Below are 27,494 nucleotides of genomic sequence, written 5' to 3' on the forward strand. Positions count from 1 at the left end.
AGCATTAGATATATATTTACAAACTTGTCTGCAAATAGTCTTCTGACAGAGAGAAACGTACAACAAATGTCACAGTTATTGAGAAAATTCATGCTAAACCTACACTATCCCCCAGGGGTGTAGCAGAGCATTATAGGGGATGTGCGATGAAGGGTGATCTGTGCAGGAGGACCAATGAGAACCCGTTTTGCAGCCATTTTTAAGTTGTACAGCTATAAATCCCAGTGTTACTTTTCCATGGACTTTGAGCTAACGCCAAAGTAAAAGTACGCTAACATCGTACTTTCAGCTGTGCTTACTGTGAAACATTGGCTCCAATATCAGATCAAACATACTCACTGGAAATACTCACTTTCTCATAAGAAATTTATTAATTGTTTTCTGCTTCCTCATGAACTCTACAATCTTGCGATTTAGATAGACAAACAGAGCACCACCAAATCCACTGGCAATCCTGAGAGAACAGAAGAAGTGTCAGAAGAAACTCAAGAAACCAACAGCAAGTAGGATATACAGGAAGGACAGTCACTATATTTCTGATACAAGAAATAATCAAGAAAACATGCAGAAAAGCCACATAAGTGTAAGCAGGGGTGAAACTAGTATAAGTCTCCATCTTGGGTGAACAACTGTTTATTTCTGCTACAACCTATAAATATATATGCCACATATACTGCCACCAGTCTCCCATACAGGTAAGTGGACCAATTTATCCCACTCCCACTTATCCTGCTTTTACTAACCTGCACTATTAGCATCTTATCTGTGTTTATTTTCTTGTTGCTTTCCTGTAAGCACTTTGCCATTGAGAAACCCGTCCTCAGCATCGCTGAAGTAAGGATCACATTGTCTGAAGCCAGCTGGAAAGTTTTCTACCTTCAATGAACTTTATATGCCAATTTACAGATATTAATGTTTGGTTTTTTTTTTGTCTATTTTTATTAGATCTCCTCACCTACCAGAATTACTGCACAAACTGGTGTCTTTTTTTAGTTTTTCTCCTATCCTCCTCCCTTATATAACTTGTGCAGATTGTAACTGTTCCTATTTGGTCCCACATTCATAGAACCATGTTTCCAACTTGCTGATAAGTGTGAGTACAATTTTTCAGAAATATTGCTAGCAAAGGGGAAAATCTCAGGTTAATGTGACATGATAGACAGGTTTTTGTAATCTGGTGAATATGTTACATTAAGATCCTATCTGTATCCAAATATATATGTCAATGTTACCGTGTTTTTATAATCCTTTAGTTCTTATTGTGCCTATAGTCTAAGCATTTCCCAGCATGCCTCTGTCCCATGACTGGATTTTACACAGATAAAGAAGGAGACAGTTTGGGTGTCTTTTAAGTAGTTCCAAGGGTGACTAAATAACACATTACAGCTACAGAGAGAAGACTGAAGCTTTGTTATGTCAGGACTGGAGCATAATATTGAAATGGCTTATTAGGGTTTGGTTTTTTGCACTGACTAGTGATTTGTATTTTATTTTCTTAGATCTACATTTCAAAAAAGAACTGATCATTCAAGTGAATGTGACAAGTCACGGATGAGGAGAAAACAAGTAGGAAATGTGACAATCTAGGACATTCGCCAGATCTGATTGGCTTACATTCCAAGCACACCCAAGAAATTGGTCAATGAAACATACAACAGCACTTTTGTTCATGCAGAGGTCTGCAGACAGAGTGGGCTTAATTACACAAGAATAACAAATGTGTTTTGTTTTCAGTAACAGTCATTTGTGTAGTTGACTTCACAAGACATTAAATTAAGAGGCGTGTAGAGTAATAGAGAAATTGCTCAGAGAGTGTGGAAGGGAATGTAGCAAAACATGGTGGGTCATAAGGAGAGCATTCATTTGCAAAAAACATGCTGGAAAAACTAGGCTAGGAGATAAGACCATAAAGCATTGGTCATTCAAAAGGGCTCATTGAGTTGTTAGCAGCAAATGAGAATATTAGTTTCCTAAATACAATAATGCTAAGTCACCAATGACACTAACCCAATGACAGCAAATGCTGGAAGTTCTTGCAGGTCAAATGGGAAGTCCAGACGAAAACGGGTTTTAAATAATGCAGTGATGGTCTCTAAAACAGAAGTAACGAGATAGAGCTGAATGAACATCAGAGAGATTACAGCACAGAAAATAAGGCCAAGTGACTCACATAAGCTGTGTTATCAGCATTGCTGGCTCCAGTGATTCTTCTGCCTGTGGCAATTAATAACACGACAGCCCTTGACACTAACTTTCACTGACCAACGCTTTGACACGGTCCTTATTAGGGCAGCAAATATGGTGATATACGAAAAGCCAGAACATGGGGTACAATTTCAGCAAAGGGTATTTCTGTCACAGTATTTCACAACTCAAATCATCACTAGTAAAATAAATACATTTTATAGCAATGGTGATAGAAATAATTGTATTTGTTTCGCTACTCTCTACAGTCTCAGTATATCCTTTATATCCTTCAAATCACACATGTCACAGAAATAAATTGAGAAAGTGCCTTTTTTATCCACAAGAAAAATATACAGTAACTTCCCCTCCCAATTTATAATTAACTACTTATGAGACCGACCAACAATATGACAAAGATATAAGTTTTTATGCCAAATGTCACTTTCTAGAGTTTAGTGGCCTAGCTGGATGTAAGTTTAGTATAACCCAATTTGACTCTGGTTTCATGCAAAACCACACATACTAGGATACAGTACCGTAACTAGGGCTGTGCAAATGGGGCGACCGCCCAGGGTGTAATGCTGATGGGGGGTGCTGTTTATGAATATTTTAGGGTCAATCGGTAAAAATTTAGGGCTAGCGCAAAAATGTTAGGTTGCGGCTCTGCTACGATATACTGGTGTAAAATTTTAATCAGACAGTGATGCCAGCCCCATTCTTAGCAATTATGGCTGATCCAGAATTCATGACATTATCATTATATAAATATGTCTGTCCAATTGCAGTCTATCCTTTTTTATGTCTTCATTTAGTGTTGGACATAAGTCCAATGTGGGGAGTAAATACATATATTTCTGTACTGCGCATTCACACCAAAATGCATCCGTAATTAGATATGTGCGTACCTTAGGCTTACGTATGCAAGTAAATGTAGCTGCCCTCTGGAGATGTAACATAATGAGATGTATGCATTTCCTGATTAGCATCTTAGGAGGTGTATTTTTTGTGAATACTGGAGGCCTGGGGGTATATTTACTAAACTGCGGGTTTGAAAAAGTAGAGATGTTGCCTATAGCAACCAATCAGATTCTAGCTGTCATTTTGTAGAATGTACTAACTAAATGATAACTAGAATCTGATTGGTTGCTATAGGCAATATCTCTACTTTTTCAAATTGGCAGTTTAGTAAATATACCCCCTGGTGTAAGAATATACCTTATCATGATGATGACAGCAGTGGATTCTGACTGACTAATTCAGCTCACAATACATCCTTTATTAGCATCACAGTCTGACTACTAATGAAGGTTCCCATTGGATTTATAAAGTGGTAAATGACGGGCGTGATCGTGACTTATTTAACTACATTTGATATAGAAAATGTGATTTTCACATTTATTCATTTCTAAGACACTTTTATCTTTTGTGTACATGACACTACATTTCATTATGTGGTGTATGAATAGGGTAAGTAGACTTGCATTTATAGCTACTTTTGCCAGGCCTTGTCTCTATGCCATCATTGGGCGTAAGTATATGCATTTGTACACCTGACAAAGAAATTCTGCTGTTTTGAGTTTGACAGATCTTGCAATAAGTGTCTTCATACATTCATGTTGGTGTTACCGGGCATGCTGTCTAATCTGATCAATATCCCATATATAGTGGCCATGTTTACCTTCATCTTTGTTCCACACAGCGAGGACTCTAAATATAAAAGCACTAAAGGTCGCAGCAAAGAACCCACGCCAGTAGTTCCGTACAGCAAAAAATGTGGAGGTGACCTCAATACTAAACAGGACTCCTACAGGAGTACAAATGAGCACAATGATTAAGATCAATAATATGTACATACATTGCATAGACTCCCCCCATGAAAGCTGACACATTCCATTTTATCTCTTACATTTATCATCTGACTCCCAATATAGTCACAATCATTCTCTGCAACCAGTTCCCAACACAGGAAATATTTGTGTTTACACTTTTTTATTACAGGTGGAATTTGTTCACTCATGGGCCAATATAAACAGAATGTAACAGAATACTGATTATTTGTCTTTGGGTTGTGCAGCAGCACTAAGTAAGATGGTAAATCAGTGTCTAATATCATAGATACAGTAATCACCTGGTCAAAAAAAACAGAGTAATGGCTATCTGAAGCAGCTCATTCTGCCCTGTGTTTTACACATTAATGCAAACTGAAGTCTCTAGAGCTAAGGAAAAAATACACTAATGGTTTTTAAACAGGCATTGCCAAAGGTTGTTTTTCGGGGCGTAATGTTAATGAATTATCTCTGTTTTATGGATTTAAAATAGCTGTGTGTGTAGGTCCACCATCTTTACAAGAGCCTTGAACAACAATCAATGTTCAATCGCATATACTGTAATATGTCATCATCTATTAATTCATGCCCTCGGTCTGCCCATTGGTTTAGCAAAAGAGGTTGCAGTGGTCACAGTGGAGACCAGGAACAGAAACCATGATGATCGTCTTGCAATTTTATCTGTATCAACCAAATGTCCCAGCGCTGTATTTTTCACCCTTACCTTCCCCTACTGCCAACAGTGACTTTGTTCAAGGGCAGCATGGTTACAAGTTGTCTAATTGGCTATAGCACTTAATCTGGCAACCAACCAGAGTTCTCAAAAGCTGAAACGCCTAGTGCACTATAGCCAATTAGTATGCAGACTGCTTCTTACTGTTGCTGTAGGATTCAATAAATGAATAGGTTCTGCATATATTGGATAATGGCAGGAAGTGGGTACTATGGAGTAAAGGCCTGTACAATGTACTGGATAATGGGAGATTAATTACATACATATTATACATATTATACACTAGACAATAGGAACTTTAATAAATACTGACCACTGGGAATTGTATTACACTGGTCATTAAGGCTAAATAATAGGGGTTCAGATGACTCACAGTGACCAGAAGCCTCTATTACTGCCACTATATCAGAGGTACAGACAGCACTATTAACTAATGCTAATACAGATATTAATTGCTCTGCAGCACAGTGAAAAGTGACAAGCTATAGAGTGTAAAGGCAGTCTCTCACAGCATCTTTAGCTATTTAGAAAGTCCAGTGCAAAAGTCTCATTTCCAGGGAACCAACAGGAAATAATGAATAAGGAGATAATAATTATTATTTTTTTACTTAAATCCTAATGTTTTTCAAACTGATCATTACAACTATAGAACTAGGTGATACCCACACATACACATCAAGAACCCTTTCATTATTATCATCATCATTTATTTATATAGTGCCACTAATTCCGCAGCGCTGTACAAAGAACTCACTCACATCAGTCCCTGCCGCATTGGGGCTTACAGTCTAAATTCCCTAACACACACACACAGACAGACACACAGACTAGGGTCAATTTGTTAGCAGCCAATTAACCTACCAGTTTGTTTTAGGAGTGTGGGAGGAAACCGGACCACCCGGAGGAAGCCCACGCAAACACAGGGAGAACACACAAATTCCTCACAGATAAGGCCATTGTCGGGAATTGAACTCATGTGCTGTAAGGCAGAAGTGCTAACCACTTAGCCACCGTGGGTTACCTGTGAGTTCTCCCACGTAAAGAGACATTCACACATTCACTGTTCTTCTCCAGATCCCCACTTCCTACACAGACCTCTTACCTCCAATGGGGGCAGCAAAACAGCATCCAACTCCGACAGCACAGGCTGCAGCCAACATCTCAATGTTCCGAGACTCGTTCTAATGAGTTATATAGAAGGTTAAAGGTACCATATTAAAATGCAATTCAGTGCACAGAATCTTAGAAAACTCAGAGTTGCAAGTCAAACTGTCTGTGCCAGAAATAACACAGCACCACAAGGCAGCATTTCTCAGTGCAAGTGTCATAGCCTAAAGCAATCAGAGATTCATTAGTCTAACCTGAGCCAGGCAATTCAAAGCTAAGAACTGATTGGTTGTTATGGATTACAACACTTTTGCATTTTGTTAATAAAATCACCCCAACTGACAGAAAGAGCACTGGACTGTTATATAGTCCTGTAATACAGCGGAGAACACTGCAGAACAAAGACAGCAAATCACTGACAGAACAGCACTGGACTGTTATATAGTCCTGTAATACAGCGGGGAACACTGCAGACCAAAGACAGCAAATCACTGACAGAACAGCACTGGACTGTTATATAGTCCTGTAATACAGCAGAGAACACTGCAGACCAAAGACAGCATATCACTGACAGAACAACACTGGACTGTTATATAGTCCTGTAATACAGCGGGGAACACTGCAGACGAAAGACAGCAACTCACTGACAGAAAGAGCACTGGACTGTTATATAGTCCTGTAATACAGCGGAGAACACTGTAGACTAAAGACAGCAACTCCATGACAGAACAGCATTGGACTGTTATATAGTCCTGTAATACAGAGGGAAACACTGCAAACCAAAGACAGTAACTCACTGACAGAACAGCACTGGACTGTTATATAGTCCTGTAATACAGCGGGGAACACTGCAGACCAAAGACAGCAAATCACTGACAGAACAGCACTGGACTGTTATATAGTCCTGTAATACAGCAGAGAACACTGCAGACCAAAGACAGCATATCACTGACAGAACAACACTGGACTGTTATATAGTCCTGTAATACAGCAGGGAACACTGCAGACCAAAGACAGCAAATCACTGACAGAACAACACTGGACTGTTATATAGTCCTGTAACACAGCGGGGAACACTGCAGACCAAAGACAGCAAATCACTGACAGAACAGCACTGGACTGTTATATAGTCCTGTAATACAGCGGGGAACACTGCAGACCAAAGACAGCAACTCACTGACAGAAAGAGCACTGGACTGTTATATAGTCCTGTAATACAGCGGAGAACACTGTAGACTAAAGACAGCAACTCCATGACAGAACAGCATTGGACTGTTATATAGTCCTGTAATACAGAGGGGAACACTGCAAACCAAAGACAGTAACTCACTGACAGAACAGCACTGGACTGTTATATAGTCCTGTAATACAGCGGGGAACACTGCAGACCAAAGACAGCAACTCACTGACAGAACAGCACTGGACTGTTATATAGTCCTTTAATACATCGAGGAACACTGCAGACCAAAGACAGCAACTCACTGACAGAACAGCACTGGACTGTTATATAGTCCTGTAATACAGCGGGGAACACTGCAGACCAAAGACAGCAACTCACTGACAGAACAGCACTGGACTGTTATATAGTCCTGTAATACAGCGGGTAACACTGCAGACCAAAGACAGCAACTCACTGGCAGAACAGCACTGGACTGTTATATAGTCCTGTAATACAGCTGGGAACACTGCAGACCAAAGACAGCACTGGACTGTTATATAGTCCTGTAATACAGCTGGGAACACAGCAGACCAAAGACAGCAACTCACTGACAAACTAGCACAGGAGTATTGTACAGTCCTGTAGTACTAGAGTGAACACAGTGTCACAAGGCAACACATTGATTGAACCAGCACTGGACTGCAAAATAATCCTGTTCTACGTGAGTGAACACAGCACTGCAAAGACAGCAACTCAATGATGAAGCAACATTGAGTGTTGTATAGTCCTGTAGAGCAAACGTGAACACAGACTGAACCATTGTAGTCTTCTGTGCTACAGTGAGTGTATTTTACTAAGGAAAGCAAAAAAAATTGAAAAGAACTGATTTGTACCACAAAACAATACTTATAGATTGAGGAGCAGAGGGGACAGTCTAAAGTGAGACAGATTTCCTCGAGAGAAAGGTATAAAAAATAAAGGTACATAATGGTATAGAGAGGGTAATACTGAGGTTCCAGGTATAGACATCTTAACACAGCCATTAGAAATAATATCCAGCAGTGCAAAAATAAATTGTTCTTCCCTATAACACAGACAGAATACTGTACAGCTTCTTCCTACAAGAAACTGCCAACCATGCAGTATGATCCAGGCCTTTCATAGGAACTGACTAAAATGCTGACAGACAATTTCAAACATGTTAAGAAATAGAGAAACACACTGTCACATGAGCTTGTAAGACTGCCACACAGTATGTCACACCAAGTAACAGGCCATGCCAGCCTCCACTCTCATTTCCTATGAGCAAGATAAACCAAGCCATACCCTTCTACGAATATGAGAAAATCACCAGGGAGCACCAACTTATGTACTCACTTCATAAATTCCTCCAAAGAGAGACATGAACTTGCTGAGCAGAGCAGCACACATACTGGCAACATGCACAAATGGGCCCTGAGGAGATGAGAAGGAGAAATGTCAGTTCAGATTGGCTCACTGATATATAACGTGATTGCATGTGGTGTTCTGGCAGATTGCGGAATGAAACATATTTGGCTCCAGAAAATAAATGCTGTGATGAATGACTTTTGCAGGTAATCTGATTTTTCTGTGCTATTTCTGCTCCATGTGTTGGTGTCAGGTACTTTATCTGTTTATCTGCATGAGACACACTGGTTACTACTGATTGAAACATTTTCGTGTCATTCAAATATAAATATATAATACGTCAAGGCAAGATCAGGAGTTAGCACATAATGTGGAGCTTCAGGTTTGCTAGAACTCATAAAGAATCCTTATGTCATCTCAATATAAGGTCAAAAGCTGTAATTCAATTATTGCTGATGACTAAGTACTTTTTAATGATGCATTTTCTCTTTGTATTTTCTTTATTGACTGAGATATCACGGCATAATCAGCAGTCGGTGAAATGGCCCAATGATGCCATGCGTTTTGCCTCCAAACTATGAAACTATCAAAATCTATATGAAAATAATAGAGCATGTAGGTAAATCCATTCGGAAGATGACTTCTATTGGTCTGTGTGTGGTCCACTTTCGAGCACACAGTCAGGTCCCAGTGATGATAAAAGTAAACCAGCTTCAGCACCAAAGGACCAGAATTTGTCCAGTTTGATCATTGACATGCAGCCAAATTGAAATGTAGCCCTACAGCTCACAACTCAGTCCAAGTGGCAGGATCGCAACGAATGTGGGCACTTTTACTGACAGTGTTGCATGCTTGTCTACCTTTATATATAGTACACAAAGCCAAAATATGGCAGATCTAACCATGAGAGATTAATATATAGCAGCAGAAAAGCCAGTGAGAAATATCATACCATGTGGTGCCATTGGTACAATTCTAAATTCTCTAAACAACGTTGGGGCTCGGCAGACAATTCAGTTTCATTGAGGTGACTTGTGTTGTCCTCTCTATAATAATGGTGTGTGTTAGATTGTCAGCCACATATTACTAACATATTGGTAACACACAGTAGATATCTGATGAGCAGTATGTCATTCATGTTTTTGTATTCCTACAATTTCCTTTTTGACATATTTTATATGTTTATTCTGAGTCTACAACTTTCTATCTGATTTCTTATTTCTATTTATCATGAACATTTCTGCACTGAGCCTAAGATGCCTGTTTTACCATAGTAAGCACTGTTGTAAATGTTTTCAATAAAAAACCCATGATGTAAATATATATATATATATATATATATGTATATATATATATATATATATAGCAGATCTTATGATGCCAGCAAACTGTACAAATCCTGAAAGGATTCCATACTTACTTCTTTTCCGAGTGGCATTCCACTCCCAAGGGCACAAGTCAGTCCAATGACTTTGGCAATGAATGTTTTCAGGGTAAGATATTCCTTTAGTACTACACCACGCAGGATCGTCTTCATCTCTGGTATGCCAGAACCTGTGAGACAGCAGGCCACTTAGCAGGAGGAAAATTAACAAAAGGGCTAAGATATATTGGCGACAGACACACTAACACAGATTGCCAGAAAATAATCTGTGCCAATGAGTTTTGCTACATAGCACACTGCTCATGTGACATTTGTAGAGCAACATAACCATATGTCTTTTTTTTTCTATGACAGCAGCTCCAAGAATTATGATCTATCTCGTTATTGCAGTTTCTAGGCTATATCAGGGTTGTCCAGCTGGTGACACTTTCAGGGTTTTTTTTATGGCCCCTACCTTAGACAGTAAACTTCATAATCTTTATTGTCTAAATAGTATTTTGCTCATGACCTTATATATACACAACATATTTATGGCCCCCCTATATAAAAACTTGGAAAGCAACGGTTTATGGGTCAATCACACAAGTTTTATAGTCAATTTGCTTTACTAAAATTAAAAAAATGTCATGGAAGTTGGTATTCATATATTACTGATGGGTAAGTATTTTCTCTTATATTTTATAATAATACATATTCCCATCAGATATCTGCAGCTTCATCATGTATTGCAGGGTTTCCCAAACCCAGTCCTCAGGGCTCCCTAACAGTGCAGGTTTTCTGGAACACATGTGACATAATTAGTACCACCTGTGGATCTGTTACAATGTGTCAGTCAGTAATGAATACACCTGTGCTCCAGCAAGGAGATATGGAAAACCTGCACTGTTAGGGAGCCCTGAGGACTGGGTTTGGGAAACCCTGATGTATTGTGATATCACAGATTAATCATCATCTTGCATATTTATTATTAAAAATGGACATAATTTAACGGTTAAAAATATAGTTGTGCAATCTGAAAGGTGAGGCAGGCTGTACAATACATACTGTAAGAAAAATGTCAGACTGCACATTCCTGCCAGAGCTGTGTTACTCTAATATTTCAGCAGTAGTATTATTCTAGCATTTGTCTGTCCGTGACACAAGGACACACATGGTGCATCACACATACCCACAGCCTGGGGGGCCAGGATCTGTGTGAATCCTGCAGAGAAAGTGATGAGGACGACGGGATATGTCACCCAGGCCAAGTACTGCAGGAAAACATTACTCTCCAAACCACCGTACATCCACTTGTGAGCTGTGAGATAAAAGAGAAGAGCAAAGTTTAAAAAACAATGAAGAGTGTGTGTATAGTAGAAATGGAGGGAGAATATGATGCACATTATAATTCAATGAGAAAAATCAAAGTTACTTCTGTATGCCACTTTTCCTGTGTACTCTGCCCTCCTGCTTAATTCCTCACTCACACTAACTGCCCCGTAACATGCTGCAGACCACTCACATGCCAATCTTTATTTAGTGATCACACTGACTTCCCCCCCCAAAAAAAAAAAAGCGGTTTGGGTAAATCTACGTATTAATTCAACTATAAAGGGCACTGTATTCACCTCCCATGATACTTATGGCTTATTCTTTCAATAACATATTAATGATTAGCTCTCTTTCTTATTGATGGATAGAGAAGCTTTCTCTCCCATGCATGGTAGTTGAGTCACCCCCACTTACTCTTATAGACTCTCTCAGTACTGAATGAGATCTTTATCTCACATGTGAAACGGCTTCTGAAGTTCTTAAGGTGCTCATACTGTCAGCTTATGGCATATCTATACATACACATGTATGGAGAAATCTGACAGATCTGGCACTGTTTGGGATGAAAAATGGATATACATGGTCATATGCTGCCATCGTCGTGACTCTTCATTAGATGTAGATCAGGATGGTCTTTTTGGGCCCATGCATGATACAATTTGTGGCCAATAAGGTCTAAAATGTCCTTATTGGATAACCCAATTGCGGGATTTATGTGAAGCTTTAGGTGTTTTATTGTAATAATTACTCTATGTAGAGTCAGAAATAATGACAGTTAGAAAAAGTGAGGAAATGTAATTCTGAATATTAGGTAACTTCTTTCATGTACTGACAACAGGCTGGTCAGAAACAGGAGGATGTTGGATTAAAGATAGAGGCATCGTAACGATTTCTCACCTTGTAAGCAAACAGCAATGGTGAAGTCCATTACCCAGCTCACCAGAGCCATCAGTAAACCCAGGAGAATCAGGAACAGCCAGTCCTCCCCAATACGAGAGAGCACAAGCCGCTGAGAGTGCACGCAGCAGACTGAAAAAAGCAAAAGCCGCTAAGTGTACACACAGCAGATTACAAGAATTAACAGAGGACAAGCAGTGAGTTAGAGACAGGCAAAATGTGTGCAACACACATCTGAGGGTAAGCTCCTCTACTTGCTCTAGACCAGGGGTTCTTAATCCTTCTTGTGGCATAGACCCCTCTGTGACAGTCTACTGAGGCCTACTTCATGTAGCCACACACCTATCTGGGGTACAAATATCTGTGATTTCTACGGTGACAAAGTCACAGGTACTGCTAATACTTGCGTGGATTGTTGCCGACATTCATAATTGAGGAAAATTCTAAATTTCAGTTCGAAATTAGTTAAAATAAAGATGTGAACCACCCCTGCTCTAGAAAGTGGCATCAGATATATTTTATAGTACATGGCAATTATGTTATATATGTTTTAATGCCATATGCTTTACACTGACTGTCTCTCACTCATACAATGTATATGAACAGCAGTGTGAAAGTGCAGGTGAAATGTACAGTGAGGGAAGCTAGAAGAGAATAGCAGGTGAGGTGCTGGTGAGGGAGAGGTGGGGAACGTTTCAGTTAGGTCTGTGCTACACTGGGATTTGTGGGTAAACTTTCTTGGATAAACATTTAGAGTAGGACAAGGTGCACATGGAATAGAAAAACTAATGTTGGCAAACACACTGTAATATCACTAAACTGACCTGATTTTGAGGAGTGTGTGGTCTGATCAGAATTAACTGGATTGTCTTTGGGTATACATATAAATCCTAGCACACTAATTGGGCCACAGGGTGATCCAGTTATTCTGCCCAATGACGTGTGCATTGCCGAATTGGACACAACTCCTGGCATGATCTGCTTGTGTGCATGGGCAGCAATGTTATTTTATGTTAAAGAATGTCCATTGTCTAGCATAATATCAATGAATGGGTGGTGCTTTTGTATAAGAAAAGAGTAATGTCTGGACTGTGTAAACATAGACTAGAGATTACAGCTTCCATATCACTTGTTGATTTGGTTGCTTTTCAACTACTGTGGTAAATTAAGAGCTTCTGAACTACGTTACTTGTTTTCTATAAGAAGGTGTGACATTTGTTACACTGGAGTATAGCAGTAGGTGTATTTGTATTGAGATATGTCTGAGAATACTAGGGGGTATATTTACTAGACAACATCTCCAGGTGTGTGCTGTGATTGGGTGGGATAAGACATGTTCATGAAATGCTTTATGCCCTTGACAAATATCTCATGGTCCAAGTACTTTGATTTAGCAGCTATATACATAAACCAGGTTAGTACATTAATTTCTTTCTTTTCAGACCTTTACATTAAAAGCAGACTGCACAAATGACATATAATATTGATGGACCGTATGGGAAATCTTAAAAGTCTATTTCATTAAAAGTAAATATATTTGAACAGTGTTGCTAGTTACTATGAAGGATGTATACTTTTTATCATAGGGATCTATTTATCAAAGAGCAAAAAGTCTTATGGTTGGTGAAAACGGGTGTCTTTGCAGGCAAAGGGGCTTCACCCTATACATCAGAAGGATACCGCCGATAATAGCACTGCTATCGCGGTGCCACGTATGCACATATACCGAGACTGGCCTGATGAAGCTCTAAGTTAATTTATACCACTGCGACAATCTTTTATTGATAGTTTTTTGTGATAGGTGATATTTTATTTCCGCAAAAAGCTGCGATAGAAAATCAGCCTTATCACCACACATTGATAATTAGGACCCTTGGTTCTTAAGATACATAGAGGGTTCCTTGTGGTAAGCAGACAAAGGTGATATCAGTAATCTTAACACAATTTTTAATGCTTTTACTAAGATATTATTAGAGATGCTCAGACACGATTTCCCAAGAACCAAACACACCCGAACTTAGCAGATCCGAGTACTGAGCAATGGTCCGCTTGGCACTTCTGCGCGCCCTCGGAATTGAAAACGAGGCAAAACGTCATTGTTACATCGTCGGATCTCGCAAGTTGTGGATTCTATAAGTACCGCCCTCCATGGCGATACAGCACTATTTCAAAGAGGGACACAGAAGGGGTAGCACAGTTCTTGGTAGTCTCTAGAGCAGTTGGGCAGCGTCATAAGTAGAAAAGAAAGAGGAGGGGTAGCAGTGTTCTTCAAAGTCTCCAGTGACATTCAAGAGAGCTCCATTTCTCCATTGCTAATTGTCATTGCTGAAATGGAATTAATAGGTCTGGCAGGCTTGGGCTTCTAAACCTGCAGTCACATAATGTACTGTGTTATATAGGTTACACACAAAGAGGAGAGCTCCATTGCTAATTGTCATTGCTGAAATAGAATTATTAGGTCTGGCAGGCTTGGTCTTCTAAATTTGCAGTCACATAATGTACTGTGTTATATAGGTAACACACAAAGAGGAGAGCTCCATTGCTAATTGTCATTGCTGAAATAGAATTATTAGGTCAGGCAGGCTTGGTCTTCTAAATCTGCAGTCACATAATGTACTGTGTTATATAGGTAACACACAAAGAGGAGAGCTCCATTGTTAATTGTCATTGTTGAAATAGAAATACTAGGACTGACAGGATTGGTCTTCTGAATTTGCAGTCAAATTTGTTCGGTGTTATATAGGTTACACACAAATAGGAGAGCTCCATTGATTGCTCCATTGCTAATTGTCATTGCTGAAATAGAAATACTAGGGCTGGCAGGCTTGGTCTTTTGAATTTGCAGTCAAATTGTACGATGTTATATAGGTTACACACAAAGAGGAGAGCTCCATTGCTAATTGTCATTGCTGAAATAGAAATACTAGGGCTGGCAGGTTTGGTCTTCTGAATTTGCAGTCAAATTGTACGGTGTTATATAGGATACAAACAAAGAGGAGAGCTCCATTGTTCCATTGCTAATTGTCATTACTGAATAGAAATACTAGGGCTGGCAAGCTTGGTATAAATCTGCAGTTACATTTTACTGTACCATAGCTCACTCAGACACAGAAGATGTGGCAAGGTTCAGTGCTGAAACAGAAATTGTAATAATAGGGCTGTCAGTGTTCTTAAAAGTCTTCAGTGACATTCTACTGTGCCATAGCTCATACAGAAACAGGAGGGGTGGCATTGTTCTTGTCACTCTCCAGTCTCAGTCATGATGATACTAATCCCTCTACCTCATGTGCTAAAGTCTATGTTCAAGTGCATAGTGGTTCTAAGTCAGGGAAACAAAAATGTAAATAAAAAGCTTTTACCTTTGTAAAGAAAAAAAGTTTACTGTAGTACGTTGTACACAAATACTGCGCACCATTATTGTAACTCTCTGATTTACAGATGAGCTAGGATGGGTCCCCTTTCCAACTTTAAATCTGTCTGCACAATTTAAATTTGACCCCCCTACACCTTCACACTGAATATACGTCTGACTCTAAATGAGGCCCAGTATATCAACAAACTCTGATACAGTATTGGGAAAAAGAGGGTTATATTCACAGGAAACCACCAAATCTATTACTAGGACAAAAAGGAGCAGGTACATATTGTACCACTACCCAAATACTAGAGAGAATCAGGCTCAATTAATACGGGTGCTATACTCTATAGTACCAAACACTAACAATAAATATAAGGTTGAGGTACACAGCATAATATACAGCTGTGATAAGCCTCTTACCATAGATGTGTCATGTGCCTATAGTGGTCTAGCCACACACTCTTGTATACATACATACTTTTACACTTGGCACAGCGGCTCTCATCATACTCCCTCAGCTCAGCCACCCGTGACTGGTCTTCTCTGCCTGGTTTGCGGTGTTCTCTCTCTTGACGAATCCGAGCAGCCTCCTCTTTTGCATAAACTCCAAGGTCCTGAGTGTAGCGTCCATACATCTGAGAAAGGATACAAAGATCACTATCCTATAGTTCTCTATGGTGTATATAGGCTAGCACGCAGCCTACTGTACTTTCAGCAAAAACAAAAATAGAACATCTCACCAGCACAGGTATGTTGGCATACAGAAACAAGACAGCCACAAGAGAAATACTAAGAGGGCATTTGTCCAGTTGGACCACTGATAGTATTACTAATATTACTTACTGCACAAGAGTGAATAAATGTGGCTATTTACCAATGTTTGTTAGGTGATGTCTTGGTAGATTTACACGTTGTTCATAAAGTGCTGATTTATCTTCCTCTATTCAATACTCATAGTTTAGAAAAGTTTCTCTCATGGCTTCCCATAATTCACTACACTACCTTACTTCTAATGGGATCCTCCACCCCAAATTATATACATCTTCCCCATGGTAGTTTAAGATGCCAACATAATGGTAACTGATACTAGCACTGATCAAGCACCGTGTTCACACCATGCATGGAGACAATCTTATGTTCTTGTAGACTGGCCTATTTATGTGGCTCTCCCTACTACACTTACGTTATGTGATAGATTGGTAGGTACCACTATAATATACTATCTCATATAGCATAGTACAGTATAGCAGGGTGTCAGGAAAGTCAGATAGGAATGAAGCTCTACAGAGCCATCAAATCTGTCATATATGGGTGGAGGGTGAGGGAACAATAATTAACTCCATTAAATCCATCTTTGAAATTGTTTCTGTATTTACTATGTAACGGAGGATAAAAGATGGCACTTTTCTACAAAAGGTGGCTGAAAGTAACTGACTGATCTATCAAAGTAATTATTAGCAGGAAGCCTGCTGTGTGTGAGAAAAAATATCCCCCACGGTCACAACTGCTTCCTACTAATGGAAATCCAACCTACATGACTTTATGAAACTGTAACCTGTCTTCATATTTCAATTAAAACCCCATTTGCTAGCACTATTGGAATCGTTATACCAAGACTGCACTTCTTACATCTATTATAACAACTTTTAACAAACCTCGTCTCCCAATATTCCTGGTACGTGTCCCAATATTCCATTGGGGCGCAAGCTCTTATTCTATTGTAAAGTTGGCATTTGACTTTGCTATGTAAATCACAGGTAACCTATGTATACACAAGGCTTTCTTATTGCTCATGATCCACTAGCACATTGGTACTGTAAGCCTCTGCAGTACAACAGCTCCCTCCAGTGGTAGCTCATAGTGAATTAAATATAAATAGCTATTTATAATTTTCTTATTTTGAATTTTTAAAGAAATGCATTCAAAATGTATTTCTTAACAGTAATTATATACATGCTCCTTTCAGACACCGAGTCAGGACTATCACACAAAAATTAGAGCTGTTGGAAAGTATGCACTCTACTTGGATAATTGGTAGCAGTTTTATAGTATATTTTAGGGATGTGCACCGGCCACTTTTGGTGTCTCGTGTTTTGTGTTTTGGATTCGGATTTGCTTGAGGTTTTGGGTTTGGATTTGTTTCGCAAAACACCTAACGAAAGGTTTTGGTTCGGATTTAAGGCTTTGGATTCGGATTTATTTTTAAAAAAACATAAAAAGTGTTAAAATCAAGTTTTTTTGGTTTATTTTCACTCCTACGCTATTATTAACCTCAATAACATTCAATAACAATCATTTCCACTAATTCCCAGTCTATTCTGCAGAATCAGTGAACTTTGTAATATTGCAGTACCAATGGACTTATACTGCAGGATTGTTTTTGGGTTTTTTTTTATAATTATTTTTTTTTTATAACTTTTTTTAAAAAAATTTGTGCTGTGCTCATTGTTATTTCCCCAGCACAGCACGAGATATAGCAGGACAGAGGACCACCTAACACAACCTCCCTCTACCCTGATCAATGCCCGAGTGAAGATGGCGGCGGCTAGCGGGGAATTTATAGGATCCGAGTATCGCGAGTTCCGACAGCGGGATTATGACTCAGAGCCTCGGTTTCAGTTCTGCAATTGGCGGGAATACCCAGATCTGTCTCGGATCCGGCTCGGATCGGCAACGTTCGGGTGGGCTCGGATTTCAGATATCCGAGCCCGCTCATCTCTAGTATATTTTACAGTATAAGCACATGTGCTTAAATGAGAACTCAAATGTGAGAGAGTGTAAGAGAACTTATATATTGTGACTCTATTTACTACTGCACAGAATACTTGGCAGATGTAAAACAATGGACCGTTCATTTCAGTTATAAACAATACCTATTGATACAGAATGCTGTGAAACTGGTCAGCAGATGGAAAGTGGGGGCTTAGTTTTAAAGCACAGATTCCACAGTTTCAATGTTGGGTTAAATATAAGGTGTATTAGGTGCATCAATTAGTATAAGTTAAAATCAGAAAACAAAAGCAGGTGCAACAAATGATGAACAATTGGTTGATATTTGGAGTGTATGAAATAAAAATGATATATGTGTATATTTTTCATATCATTAATTACTATACAATCTCCATCATTATCGCAAACATTCATAGAGACAGCCAATTTCTATAGTATAGCTTCATTATCTCAAACATTGTTCTCTAGTTTATTGCTATGTACTTCATAATATCTTCCAATTGTTCATTATTTTCCACACCCGATATACTGTTTCTGATATTCACTTATATTAATTGATGTACCTGATGTACCTTGTATTTATTGTCTTACTAGGAGCAGGATATTCTTTCTTTTCTTGTAGTACATGTGACTTCTTATGTCACTCACTGATTTAGGTGCATATTTATGATAGGATGAAATCCCTATGACCAGCAAAACACTTGTATTTCATGGATGATAGAGCTGCACCCTATAAGCCAAGGGTTCACTGTCAGAGGTAGAACTGCTATCGCTGGTGATAGCCTACTGTAGGGTTACGATTCACCAAATGTTGATAAGCTTCTGTGATTAAACCTTGAGCAAACCTCTGCGCATATCGCCTTAGACTGGCCCAGCGAACTGGTGAGTTAACTCTTGCTGCTCCAGGCCAGTACCAAAGGCCCCAACAGCACATTTCGATAAGTTGATAGAATGTTGCTGTGTTTGTACAATAAAGTGGCTTTTCATTGAAATTTCAACTAAATATATGAGTTCTGCCTTAGTTTACTGTACATGCCACACACAAGGAAAGGTTTTATATACATACACATACATTTACTTACATTTATTTCTACAGACTAAATCCAAAGATTAAACAGTACATTTACATTAGATTGTACACTGAATCACGAGGGGGCCTTCCTAGCCTTTGTATTCATACCTTCATTTATTTTGTCTACTTTTTTATGCTACTGATTTATGTATGCCATAGTCTCCATACTGGCACAGAGCACTGTGACACATTACAAATCAACAACAATAATAATAATGTAATACTATAAAATATACCCAATAAATAGTTTTTTTTGGTATACAACAGGTCAAAGATGCCTTTGCGGGCATAAGGTGACAGACGTACATCAAACTATACAATCCCCTATATCTCAATTCATTCTCAAGTTTTGTGCTCAGTAAAGTGCCAAGCCTATAATGCATGGCACCTGCCCCCTAGCACCTTCGTGCAAAAAACAGGTTGAAGGTTCACTGAATAGGGGTAGGCCCTCACCACTGGGACCACGGCATTTATAAAACAGTATCTATTTGGGTCAGAAATGTTGTAGCAAAAGCACACAGTGCCATTTGGGAGGCATTTATAAAAACTTCCAGTACAGTAGCAGTTGTTTTGCACACAGTTTCTGCACACACATATCTACAATTGTACCCCGCTCTGTGTTGATATTTATAGTACAAATAAGTTTATGATGATTGCAGAGACATATCAATTATTTTGGTTTAAAAAGTAAAGATTTATGAATTTTATAACACCAAACAATACCTGAGAGAAACTTGCCCAACTCTGGTAGATTCCAAACCAGGGCTAACAGAGATCCATTAACATGGACATATTGGGCCTAATGAGGAGAATGCATCCTAGTTCATCTCTAAATCACAGCTTAAAAATAAATCTGCCACCATGGGAACCAGTTCGAACTTAAAAGGTTGAACACAGCTGTCTGCTGGATGCTCTACTTCAGGACAGACTGTCTAGAAGTCAGGGCTCCTGCTGGACCGGTCCAGGATCGTGGCGGTGTGTGGAACTTCAAGCCTCCACACACCTCCTTATCTTTTGTTGCTGCTAAAAGCAGAGAAGTGAAAACAACAGTCCAGAGAAATCAGTGACTATAGCCCTTTAGTCTAGGGTTGACTAGTAAGTTTTCTTGTGCTGTAAAATTTATGATATAAAAATAAAATACACCAGTATTTTGCCCTTTGTCTCCCAGAGGGGTACTACCAAAGCTGCACGCAACAAAATATCTTATATGAGCAGAAAAAAGCTAAACATAAAGCCGGGGTCATGAAAGCCGTAGCTTCCACACCCCCTGCAGTAGTGGTGGTTCTGTTCAGGGCTGCAAAGCAGACAGCATTTTCCATACATGTAGAAGCTTACACGTTGATGTAAATATGTAAACAAATAATATTCTCTCTTTTAGGATATTTTATTCTTGAGTTTTCAAGAAATTAGTTTGGTTACACTGTTGGCATTGGTTGGAGGAAAGAATGTCGCTAGTACACAGAAATAAGTATATTATATAATTGTAGAAAACAGGCTACAATAGAATGTCTTTTTTATGTTGGATTACTATTATTAGCCGTGTCCTGCCTCAATCCTTTAGTCTTTCTCCTCACCTGATTGCCACTGCCACCCACACAAATCCCAAAATCCACTATGAAAATACTGACATGCAAATACAAACATGGAAATACAAACATGTTTCATAGTTTCCCAGTTTTCTGGAGGCAAACATCATGTACAACTGTCTGAAAAACAAACACACAACTGAGAGAAACACAAAACACACAAAGACACATAAAAAAACACACACAAAAAAAAACAAGAGCCAAACTACCCAAGAAAAATAAAGGTCCAATTACTAACACAATCTATGCAGATAAACACATCCAATTCTGAGCAAGTGTGCCTAATTGGCGCTTAAAAAGTCTACACACCTTTATTGAAACTGCATGTGTTTGTGATGTAAAGCCTGAGATAAATCATCACATCAGACCTTTTTCCACCTTTAATGTAATATACCAATCAACAAAAGTCAAAATTTTAATTTTAGGAAACAAGTGAACATAAAACCTACAATACACTGGTTGCATAAGTGTGCACATCCTTTCATAATGAGGCGGAAGCTCTGTAAACCTATCACATTGTAAATCATGTTCAAAGATAATTAGCATATACCTGCCAGCAATGAAAGTGATTGTGCTTAACCCAAATAAAGATCAGCTGTTCCTGTAGTTTTCTGTGCTACATTCTCCTGAGATACTAATGGTGTAAAATGAGCCTTCAAAGACAATACATCTATTGTGAGGTGTGGTGGTGGCAGCATCATGCTTTTCTTCAGTTGTGACACAAGATCTAGATAACTTGGGTCAAAACCTACTGGCCTCTGTCAGAAAGCTGAACATGATGAGGAATTTCACCAATATGATAACGATCCAAAGCACATATCTACGTCACGGAATGGCTTTAGAAAAGGAAGATCAATGTCTTGGAATGGCCCAGTCAGAGCCCAGACCCCAATCCCACTGAAAACTTGTGGAATGAGCTAGAGGTCTGTGCACAGGAGGTCCCCTCTTTGAACTTTTTCCTGGGAAGAGTAGGATAGAATTGCAAAGTCCAGGTATATAAAGTTAGTAGGAACATATTCAAGAGCAATAATAAATATTAATAAGAGCAAAAGGTATTTTCAAAGTATTGGTTTAGAAGTGTACAGTATGCAACTAGTGCATTCTAAGGTTATTATTTTCACTTCTTTTTCCTAAAAATGTGTATATTTGTTTTTCACTTGAATTTTGTTGGTTGTAAGGTCACATTAAAGGTAGAAAAGGGTCTGATTTCAGGCTTATCACAAAACACCAAACATTTCAATAATGGTGTGTAGATCCACTGTAAGTGCACGGACACTTTACAGTCACAGTCTGTGCAAATGCTTCATGTAACCATTTGGAGGTCTTAGGCCCCAGATGGGAATGCATATAACAACAAAAATAAGACAGTTACATCAAAGTCCCACCTCTGATTTCAAAACATTCCTTTTGTACATTTTGTTGCCTCTCAGCTTGGGTCAAAGGTTCTGTTCCGACCAGGGCAATATCTGTGTGGAATCTGTATGCTTGTGTGAGTTTCCGCTGGGCGCTCTGTTTGCCTTCCACAGTCCCAAAACAATCTGGTAGGTTAATTTTCTTCTTAAGAAATGAACCCGAGTGTGTGTGTGTTCATGTGGTGGAGAATTTAGTCTGTCAGCCCCAATGGGGCAGTGACTAATGTGAATGATTAAACACTCTGTAAAGTGCTGTGTAATATATGTTGGCACTACATAAATAATACTGATAAATAACGTTATTATTAAAGCACGATAGACCATTCTAAAGAATCACTGTAAGACTGAATTATATAAGGCTAAGTTTTAGACTAATAGGTTGGGATATAACACAGGACAAATCAAATAAAGGTAAAGAAGTAGCAATGCCCAATAGTTTTATGTCTGAAATAATGAAATCACATGCGGTGACTAATTTGTCAACACTCAAGAACAGGCTGGAGATCTCTCCCAGACACTGACTGAGTGCTCACCAGCTCACACACTACAGGGCAAGGTGCCCGTTTAAACTTCTTGTGAGGCCACTGTCAATCATTCAGAGAATAAATTTACACACACTAGGCTGAACATAAGGACATTGTGGAGCATTTATACCTTGTTTTCAAGTGTCAAATGGAGGCAGGTACCTTTTGTCCCCTACAGCGATATCACACGCACAGACAATGGAGCTTGGTTTTCATAATATCAATGAAATAATCAATAGTCTGTAAACTATTAAACACATATTTAATATTATTAATATTGAAGATCAATGTTCCGTTAAGATGTCTTTTCAAATTGCCAAACGTATTTAGAGCATAATAGAAAAGAAATATGCTTGTGCTCAACCCTAATATTTAGATCAAAATAGATTAAATGTTTTGATCATAATATGAACTAATACAATCAGAATTCTCTTATGCTAGATATATTCAGATTTGTACTGGAAAGGAGAAGTGCTGATAAAAATTGTTCCTTCTTATGTATTAAGATACTGTATTAATAATGCCAAGCAGCTGGTCCCCTAAAAAAATATCTACAAAATGAAAGCTAGAATCTGATTGGTTGCTATAGGCAACATCTCCACTTTTCAAACCTGCCGGAAACTGACAGCTTGATACATTAACCCGCTAATGTTGTTCGCGCTGCTGTCGAACCAATCAATGCAGGTTCACTTGGCTGCTATATAAAACCCAACTTTCCTATCACATTTAAGGGGCACATTTATCATTTATCGGGAAAAATGAGAAATACTTATCAATCCTTATCGCATGGATAAGGATTGATGTATTTCTCAAATTTATTAAAAACGGAATACAGAAACAGCAGTTCCGAAAAACTGCTATTTCTGTGATAAAAAAAATCATACTTACCCAGCCTCTTCGGGATGTGCTGTCTCAGGATCTTCTACTGGTCATCTTCGTTCCTCTTGACTCTTCAAGTTTGAAGAACTGCACATGCGCACAAAGATCCCCGCTCTGTCTCTGCAACTATCGTTGCAGAGAGCGAACGGGGAGTGACAGGGAGGGATCATGTGTTCCCTCCACACATGCGCTGTCCAGCTCTGCTCTTCGGAGCAGAGCTGACAGCATTTGATTTTTTCAATTTTGACAATGTACGCCAGCTTCAGCTGGCGTACATTAACATGACAAGTTCCCGAAAAAAACATTTTTTCGTGACTTGTTAAGATTGCGGCCAGAGCAGTCACCATACTGTTGAATGGTGACTGCTCTCAAAAACGATGAGGAGTGCAAAGCAGCAGATATCCATGATATCTGCTGCGATGCACCTTTAATAAATTTGCGGAGGGCACATCGGGACCTGATTTCCACGGTAAGTGCACGATAGTGCACTACCGTGCTTTCTTAAATATGCCCCTTAGTCTCCTAAGTAGTGAGGTGAGTGAGTATGTGCTGCTAGCGATAGCATTAGCTGTTGGACTTGCTGATAGTGTAAAATTGGTCTCACACTTATATTTTCAACCTGATCATTCAACCCATTTTTATCACTAGTTACATAGGATTCATTGGTACAGAAACAGAAACAGGGAGGTGAGGATTCAGTCAGACGTTTATTACATATCTGGTATATTGAGCCAGTAGAGCTAGTTATAATTTAAGTATATTAAACAACACTTATTATGACAGGCCACAACTTTATAGCCTTAAAATGGAGTGTGTGTGTTAGGGAATTTTGACTGTAAGCTCAAATGGGGCAGGGACCAATTTGAATGAGTTCTCTGTACAGCGCTGAGGAATTAGTGGCGCTATATAAAAAACTGGTGATGATGACACAAGTACTGGTTTTGGTTCTTTAGTTCTGCTATATATTTAGCATTTTATTTAATGATAAATAAAGACAAGAATTTAGGTGTATGCTGTGAAAAATGTCTCTCTATATAAGCAGAGCTTTGATCCGGATTGTGAATGTTTACATGGATTAACTGAAGTTAACCCAATTGAGCATCTTAGCCAGTGGGAGTGGATACAGGTGCTGTAGTGGCAGTAATTACGTGTTCCACTACATAACTGAATCTCTTATCCCAGTTAGAGGGAAGCTAATGAAGTAACATTAGAGAGGGCTCATAGGGGAACACAGAAGGCCAAGCTCAATTTAAAAAAACACACCCTATAATATCTGTAGTTTATGGCGTAATCATAAAAACATGCAAGAGATCAGCCCTGGACTGTCTCTGCTACATGGGGTGGGGGTGAGAGTGAAAGTAGATTTTCTGCAATATGTTTAGGTTTATGTATGACATCAGTTATAATTTCAACCTGGTTTCAAATGGTTGGTATAACCCAAGAAGGACAAATGGCTAATGAATATCTTTGAACAGGTAAACTTATAAAATCGACAATTAATTTCCTCCACCTGTTAGGAAAAAACAGTGTACAAACATGTGTATTTTGAGTTTTATGTATCTCAAGATGCGTACAACTTAATAACAGTAGTATATGTTGAAGTCGAACAACATAGAGATTGACAGTGTTAGTAGTAAATGCTAGCTTCTCATTGCCCTATTTGTACAGAATATAATAATGTTATAAGATGTCATATACACAAGAAAGGATAGTGTCTTGACTGCTATTAATAAATGAGAAAGTTGAATTTTACACATTAATTGTAATTAAATTCGAACACCTCCACATCGGTTGTTTACTTCTTTAGAAACCCTATGGAAATCTTCTTTCATGTAGGTAGTACAAATAGGAATGACAAGCGAGTGATGTGAACAGATGGCTGTGACTTGATATTATAGAGCTGAGACCCTAATGAATTAAGTATTTAATATACAGCCAATCAGAAGTGGCTAAAATATGCTAATGATAACCATCATCTCATATCTTTGCACCAGCCCCCACAAAGGATACACTATTTAAGATCTGGGGTTGCGATTCTGAGCCATGTTGCCGTGCACAGAGGGAGCAAATTTAAAATGTGTGGACAGATTTAGAGTTGGGAGGGAGGCACAGCCTAGTCAGCTCTAAATCAGTGTTAAACTAAAGCGGCCTAGTATTTGCGATACATGTAAAAGTAGGTACCACTAAACAAAATTGCATTTGCAATTTGCATCCCTTGCATGGATCCTGTATGTGCAAATTTGCACACTTTAGCTGGATTTGTATAATAACTGTGAGGCCCTATGTATTTATTTTTGTGCTTGTTTTCAACATTTGCTGTGGTAAAGCCTTGATGTAAAACACCTATGTACACAGCCTGGAAAATAGTCTGAGCCTTGTACTAAGGGACAAGATGTGAAATTAGAATTCATACTGCAGCTCGCACCCAATCAACAAGCTGCTGTCGCTGAGCTGCATAGCTGCATAGTTTCTTCACTGCTGGAACCTCCCTATGTAATGCTCACAGGAAGTTAGTTATAGTTATTTTTTGGTTGAAGGGGTTTTTGGGTACTAATGACTTGAACAACATTTTGGGAAATGAGCCTCAATTTGTCAGGAGTGAAGTGGCAAGCTGTATTATAGGCTTGTGCAATTATCCACAAGGCAATGTGGGTAAGTGTCTTCAGCCTCAAAATGACAGGGCACCCACAGGAAAGTCATTTCCCAGCAATTCTGGTCTTTGCGAGCATTACAGACAGATTGAAGAGTATAATAAAAAAAAAACTGGTATAGAAAATAAAAAGTTTTGAGCCCAAAGTAATGAGCCCAAAGTAATGAGCCCAGTAAGTCGTCAGACGGCTCTCTACATTAACCACCATTTATAACATCATCTATATAAAATAGGCTTTCCTTCAACGGCAGCTAGCCAATAACTAAAGTAACTTATTTTATGTGTAAATCTGTAAAACATTTCTTCTCTCTATCTTATTTTTGCAGCAAATTAATTTACCAATTGGTAGTTTTTCTTTCTTTGTCTTTACCAGTTAGTTGGTCCCTCGCCAGCACGAGGGGAGAACTGTATTAATAGAAAGCGCATTCCCTCCACCCGCTTTGAAACGGAGACTTTAAATGGCTGCACAATGAACAACAGAACTGTTTACTGAATAATTCTTCTCACTGAGCAAACCGTAGGCACTGCCAAGCAAGAGCGCCCACTGCAAGATCAGGCCCCACACTACCAAGCTAGATCCCACACAATCAGGCCAAAGCAGAGGAACACATACATAATTGTCAGATCCAAACAACAAGAGTCACGTAAAGGGCACCGCTGCCAGACTCGGGGCATTAAAAGCAAAACATTCACACACATAATAACAATACATTGGTCTACAGTTCAAAAACCTGTCAGCATTGGAATAGCACACAATAAACTGCTGACAGCACTAACTTTGTGCAGTGAGCTCAAGCCAATCAGACTAGCAAATGCAATCTTAACTCTGCAACCAAAGACAGTCAAAGGTTGCTTCCTTGTAAGTATAGTGCCTCAATGTAGCAGCAGTATTGCGGGGCGAGCACTAGGCTATAACAGAATGGCATTATCAGATGGGGACAAAGGGTTGTTATGCTGGCCATGTAACTAAATTTGCATGCAAAGTAATTATTTTGTATAACGCACAAAGCACACTATTCACATTTTACTGTGTTGTACCAAATATCCTCTTTTATGTTCCAGCAGTATATCTTTTCCCCATACCATGAATGCCAAGCTTTTACTGTTTTGTCTGTACTGTGCACACTGAGTAGATCTGTTTACTTGCAGCTATGCATAGCTCTCTCTTGCAGAAAAAGAAGTTTTGTTGGCAGGTCTGCTAACCATCTAATGCATACAAACAATCATGATCACAACAAATGCACTGACAACTAATCCAGTAGGGTACATAAAACCATATTGCAGGAAATT

General features: G+C 38.9%; 1 protein-coding gene across 2 annotated transcripts in view; it reads right to left on the bottom strand.

Annotated features, from left to right (window-relative positions):
- Positions 1–27,494, bottom strand: part of CLCN2 (chloride voltage-gated channel 2) — an 86,403-nt gene that overhangs the window by 39,221 nt on the left and 19,688 nt on the right. For both annotated transcript variants that reach the window (XM_075202449.1, XM_075202450.1), the window contains exons 2-10: positions 15,830–15,986; positions 11,994–12,125; positions 10,954–11,082; positions 9,822–9,955; positions 8,390–8,467; positions 5,849–5,927; positions 3,866–3,991; positions 2,008–2,092; positions 353–454 (exon numbers count right to left, since the gene is read on the bottom strand). In XM_075202449.1, coding sequence (XP_075058550.1) covers positions 353–454; positions 2,008–2,092; positions 3,866–3,991; positions 5,849–5,927; positions 8,390–8,467; positions 9,822–9,955; positions 10,954–11,082; positions 11,994–12,125; positions 15,830–15,986 — 1,022 coding nt within the window. The remainder of the gene's footprint in view (positions 1–352; positions 455–2,007; positions 2,093–3,865; positions 3,992–5,848; positions 5,928–8,389; positions 8,468–9,821; positions 9,956–10,953; positions 11,083–11,993; positions 12,126–15,829; positions 15,987–27,494) is intronic.

Source organism: Mixophyes fleayi, chromosome 3 (assembly GCF_038048845.1).
Source record: "Mixophyes fleayi isolate aMixFle1 chromosome 3, aMixFle1.hap1, whole genome shotgun sequence".
In the NCBI taxonomy this organism is placed as follows: Eukaryota; Metazoa; Chordata; class Amphibia; order Anura; family Limnodynastidae; genus Mixophyes; species Mixophyes fleayi.